Source organism: Mycetomoellerius zeteki, unplaced genomic scaffold (genome assembly GCF_001594055.1).
Source record: "Mycetomoellerius zeteki isolate Tzet28-1 unplaced genomic scaffold, Tzet1.0 scaffold197, whole genome shotgun sequence".
Taxonomy (NCBI): Eukaryota; Metazoa; Arthropoda; class Insecta; order Hymenoptera; family Formicidae; genus Mycetomoellerius; species Mycetomoellerius zeteki.
Genome location: NW_017256926.1, coordinates 485531 through 491709, shown reverse-complemented (window position 1 = coordinate 491709; position 6179 = coordinate 485531). Strand labels below are relative to the sequence as shown.

The 6179-nt window shown below is 34.1% G+C and overlaps 1 protein-coding gene across 3 annotated transcripts in view; it reads left to right on the top strand.

Moving 5' to 3' along the window:
• LOC108722091 (uncharacterized) overlaps positions 1 to 2256 on the top strand; it is a 10437-nt gene extending 8181 nt beyond the window's left edge. For all 3 annotated transcript variants that reach the window (XM_018447008.1, XM_018447010.1, XM_018447009.1), the window contains exons 2-3: positions 1227 to 1515; positions 1610 to 2256. In XM_018447008.1, the coding sequence (XP_018302510.1) occupies positions 1227 to 1515; positions 1610 to 2107 (787 nt within the window). In that variant the 3' untranslated portion in view covers positions 2108 to 2256. The remainder of the gene's footprint in view (positions 1 to 1226; positions 1516 to 1609) is intronic.
• Positions 2257 to 6179: the final 3923 nt, after the last annotated feature.

Genomic DNA, 6179 nt, shown 5'->3' with positions numbered 1-6179 from the left:
CCGTTATAAATTATAAAATGTTCGACAAACACGTTACGTTATCCTGAGATGTGAGATTGAAATTAAATGTATATAATAAAGATCAGATTGTTAATATAAACTTACAAAGCTCATGAAACATATTGAATGTTCCGTTTGAGGTGAGTTACTTAGGAAGAAAATTTGTTGTTTTTCTTTTGATAAGTCAATTTAATTTTGATATTTTAATCAGGATCCACTACAGTCGGGAACCTGTAAGTGACTCATGTTGACGGAATACTCAACATATTAATTACACATATGTATTGCTGAGAAGGACTTCAAAGTGAGTCGAAACGTTCAATAAAGAGGATTCTACACATTAATGATTAATTAAGATTGAAATTAATCGTTGGCACCTTCATCAGCCTGTGACTCGTATGGCCTTTACGGATTGTGTTATTATTATTTTTATTTTAAGAATTTCGAGTCTACAGAAATTGTGTTTATATTATGACATGTAATGACGGAATAACAGGAAGGAACCATGTTGCTTTTTGCCAGATCGACTAGCAATTCTATTAGTTGACTACTGCGCATCCTTGAAATTGTTACATCTTAGGTTTGTTCGCAAGCTCCAACATGTTATAGCTCCTACTCATTTTATCAAGCGTGTTGGAGTGAGTAAGAGCTATGGTAGGAGCATGTTGGAGCATGTTGGAGCTTGCGATGCGAACAAACCTCTTGTCTTCTTCCATCAAATGGAATTAGACAAGATGCCGAAGATGCGCAGTAGCAAAATAATGGTAGCATAAAAATTTTTGATTGGTGGTGATGCATCATTTATCCTTGTTGTTCACCGAATGTTAAACAAGGATAAATGATGCATTATGCATATCATGCGTCAAACGGAATACACCCAAGGTGTTGTATTGTGCATAAAAATTGTTGTATGCCCATCACTTCGCGAGATCGAAAATGTAAACGTACCTGATAGTTTATAGTTTATAATTTTTGAAATTTCGTTTAGAATAAATTAAAACAAAGAGAGGCTGTTGGAAAGTTTTAAACCATTGATTTAACGATTGTGAGTAAATGTGACTTAATAAAACTTTAACCTTTAGCGCATTTTTTATATCGCGCCTGACTCCCATAGCCCTCCTTTGTTTTAATTTGTTTGAAGTAATTAAAGTTCCTTTTGTTCATATTATTTCATTTTGAATTTAGTTCTTCGAAATAATCGTGACAAAATCATGCTTGTTCCTTAGCAACACTCGCAAAAATATGTCCTACTATCGACCTTGGGGCTCGACGGAGAACGGTCAGATAGAATACGAGTCCTTGTCGGACGATACCCTGGAGGGTGCTCTCAATGTGATAAGAAAGAGCTTCTTCCTCTACGAGAACGTATGCATAGGTGTGGAACTGAATTCCGAACCGGGAGCATCCAAGGAACTCGAGGAGCTCTGTTTGTACGCGGCTAAGGACGGCGTGAGTGTGGTGGCCATCGACATCACCACTAACGAGGTTGTTGGAGTCGCGTTCAACAAAATCCAAGTGAGTAAACAATTTTCCAGTACGACATTTTGTATTCTAATAAGTTGAATTGTCAAATCTTAAGTTTTTTTTACGGCTACTCTCAATTTATCAGGTATCCTCCAATAGTTCGGAGAAAAGCTTCTTCGAGTGCTTCAGTGAAAATTGCCGATACAAATCATCAAAGGCTTTGGTGGACTTCATGATAGACGTGGACTCGCGAACAAATCTCTTCAAGCACTATAACGTCAATTGCATTCTTGAGATCATGTTCTTGGCAACTCTGCCCAATTATGGAAAACGACGAATAGGTGAAATGCTGATCGCTTCGTCGTTGGAAATCGGTAAGGAACTGAGATGTAGCAAAAACGTGAGGATACCTATTACGATACAAGGCAGCAACATAGTGACGAATGCGAATGCAGTGCCGGCCTTGGCCTCCGCTATCATGACGTCCAATTATTCTTATCAAATTGCGATGAAATTGCACTTCGACCAGCTTTTGGATGTTCCGTACGATGAGTACGAGTATAATGGAAAGAAATATAGCGAAAGAATAAGCAAGGAACACCGACGGTGTGTCTTGGTAGCTAAAAGGCTTTCTCCGATATAGACAATAATCGTGCCAGTTTTATAGTTAGGAAATCGACTTACATTGCAAAATTTAATTAGATTTAGGAGTAATGTACAATAAATGACTCAAGAAGTAAATTAAATTTTGTCCCAAAAATCAAGATGATGCATATTAAGATTATTTATTGATTCACCCAAGTCCCAAATAAATTAGGACGAATAATAGATATTATAATGTAATAGGCATAAATTTACATGAACAGTTTCAATTTTACTCGACAGTATCACTATAACGCGCGAGAAACAGCCTGCTGACCGAATGAACAACGGTATTTTATAACTAAGAAATTTAATTTTCCGAGAAAAGTGTGATTAATAATCGCAATTTTTAAAGAAACAGATCGACATATTTTGATAGGAAAAGATATTACAAAAGTTTTCTGAAAGCCCAAGCAGCAAAGCAGGGCATTTTGACCAAATCAAAGTCAGATCGCTCTAATTAAGTGAAAAATTACCAATTCTCAACATAAAACATGTTTTAAAGGTCAAATATGGTTTGAAGTCTTGTATATAGGTCGAAAATTACGAAGTTTAAACCTACGAAATGCCTTCAAAGTTACACATTAGCTTATAAATGACCAAATTTTTATCAAACATGTGCCTTCAAAGTCGATTTAACTTATAAGTCAAAGCTAGAACCTCGTTTGAAGGAAATGTGACCTGGTTGTATTACCTAATTTCAACCTCGTAGGCGATATGACTTAATATGTCAGAATTATCTAATTTTTGCCTTATATAAGTTCTTTGTGTTTGACTTGACTAATAGGAAATAGTAGTAATACTATGGGGGTTTTGGACCACAGATAGAGTCACCTGGTTGCCACCAGGCGGCGCTGGCGTCGCGGTCGCGAAAGGAACTTGTTGGAGGGGGTGGGTGGCGATAGGGCGAGGGAGCGCGTAGAGAAAAGTAAAAATGTAAAAATGCTTTTACTTGATACTCCCGCTACCTCCTCCGCAGCTGCCACCTTCACCACCTAATCGTCCTCCTCATCCACCTCCCCTATCCACGCAGTCTCTTCGGCCCAGGCGGCAATCTCTGCCGCCTCTACCTCCTCCTCAGCCTTTACCGCCGCCACAGCAAAGTATATTACAAAAAATTGTAATAATTCCTCATCATCAGTTAAATCGAAGAAGTTGAGCATGAACTCGATCAATTCGTCACTCGTACAAGATGCGAAATTAATAATCAGGAGGCTCTCGTCGAGTTCATGCTCAACTCGATCAGGGAGAACGCGTTTTTCTTTCTGCGTTAAGGGCCTCTTTCATCAACTCCGACTAACGCTAATCGATGTTAACTCAATCATCACGATTGCCACCGTGAGAACTAAACACAGAAGAGGAAGAGAGGAAACGTTCTGATACATTAAATTGCTATTGGCATTTCTGCGAGTTAATTGTCGATTAATTTAACCAGAAGTTGATGAAAGAGGCCCTAAGTATTACTGTTGCGTGATCTCTAACATTTTGGTTATGTATCGATTTTGATATGTATCGATCCAGAGATCTCGACTTTGAAGTCAATCTAACTTATAAATAGGGAAATTGGATTTGTTAGTCAGAATGCCTTATTGATCGATAAAATGCCTTCAGAGTCAACGATTTAGAAGTAAAAATGCTTTGATTAAGGAAATTTGCCATCAAAGTTAGGCATTTGGCCTTCACAATAAAGAAATTCGACCTACAAGTCGAAATTCAGACGAAAATGATAAGTCAGCCATCGTTACGAGAACTGTTCTGTCTGTTATGATACATTAAAATGCTTTCCAAAATTATGCATTATAAAATAAACCATATTATAACTCTTGGAATGATTAAAAATTGCAAAAAAATTTCTATTTCACGCTACTTTTAATGTAAGTGCGAGATTATAACGTTTTTATTGTGCTAAGTGCAAAATATATTGTTATCAAATAATTAACGATTAATTAATTATTGATTAAATTATTTGTTTTCGAAGGCGCGTTGGTTGAAACAAAATAAAAATCTGTACAGAAAATCTTCTTTCGCATTTATATTTCTGTCACATATCGAGCGATATTCAGTTTTAAAACTGACATGGAGATGGACTGTTAATATTTTATTCCGATCTTCCGTGGCTAGTTGGAACCATATCACGCATATGTTATATGGCTGTAGCATAGTCACCCGTCTAGATAGAATTATTAGGATTGTGCAGCGCTACCATCTTTAGATGTCTCGACGAGCTGAATCGCCAAAAGAAGAGAGGGCACAAGTTCGTCAGAATTAGGTCAAAATTATCAAAATATTACCGATATTCGATCTTCTGCTAAATTTATTTGACCAAATCCGATTATGACTTATAAGACGAAATGTCTTCCATTATCTAATTTAGACCATAAAATTACATCAACTTTATTCCCCACTTACCTTCTTTCGACATCGATTCGACGTAGGTCCGATTCATGCTGACAACGGTCATGAGCATTATTTGTCTTCGTTCAACATTTGACAAACAAGGATGAAATGATTTTTAAGCGTTGTGAGCTCCAGTAAACGAGAATGAATTAAAATGGATTGAAATTTTTTTCTATCCGAATGCGTATTTTAAATATAGTGAATACTTTATTTTGGATTTAATTGGATTCAATTGGATGCAATTAGATTAAAAAACTGCATTTCCTATTTAAAATTTTGAATTGAACAGTATTCATGCACAGAAAAAGCTGATATTATTTTTAGATTGAAAGGCATAGAGATATGCTCCATGCAATTCCTATAAATGAATAAAAATGCATTCAGGATTGCAAAGCATTCATTTTAACATTCGTGAATCCATATTTTTGAAAATCTGAATCCATTTCAATCCATTTCCATCTATTCTCGTTTACTGGGGCGTGAATTGGACCGCGGCCTTAAATTGGGCTTCGTCGAATAGATTTAATAACCTATCAGAAGGTCGAATAGACGTAATTTCTCCCTATTTTGCTGCTTGGAAGTACTTTTCTTTTGAAATTGCAGGTAACTTGAAGAAGAAAAATAGACGGTTATGTAGTTCGGGTTATGGGCATCAATCGTATCTGTACGAAAATGTTCATCGCGAGATAAGTTTATTTGATGGTTTGTGTAATAACTTTAAAAAATTCTGTTTTGAGCTTCACTTTTCAATATAATTACGACAGGATTATTCAAAGTTTGTAAGATCTGGATTTTATTTCTGAACGTATTTTTAATTTTTTTTTATTTTCACAATAATATCTTTTTAAAGTAAAAATTTTAAGATAAAAAAAATATAAGTACTATGTGAATTAAAGTGATCGAAAGATTTGAAAGTATTTTTGTAGGAAGTTTTCAAAAGGAAAGTAATTTTGTCTGATAATTAATTTGTTAATATATTATATTATGTTCTATTTCATATATAGGCAATAATTGCACGTTTAATTTAACAAAGAAAAGAGAAGTTACAAGAAATGTAAATATAGGTGTATATATGTATACATATATATATAATATATTATTTGCTATATATATACATATATACATATATATCGAATATTATATTAAATGAAACGAAAATGATATTATATGCGATCGAAATATGTCGCTTTTTATCAATGGTACATACAATTGTCCACAAATCACAGGAAAGATAAATTGATGCGTTCTTAAAATAGTACTATTTGTAGTTTTTGTATTAATAGTAGTATTTGAAAAGGATAATGCTTTATAGATTCTTACGACATAGAGGAACTCTTATGACATAAAGGAACGTAATCAGATATGAGCAGAGTTGGGTAAGTTAACTTTTTTTTTAACTAAGTTAAGTTAAAGTTAACAGCCTTGAAAATTTATCTCAATTAAAATACAAGTTAATCCATAATGAAATTAATTGAATTAAGTTAATAAAAAAAGTAATTGAAAAGTTAAAGTTAAATATGATCTGAACGAACAATAAAAAAAAAAAGAAAAAGTTTGACACAATTTTTTACACAATTTTTCGTATTTTTCCTTTCTTACAGCATATTCATTAAAGAATCTGATTATTTTTGTTCACAAGTAACGATTATACAATATAAAATTACTAAATTATATAC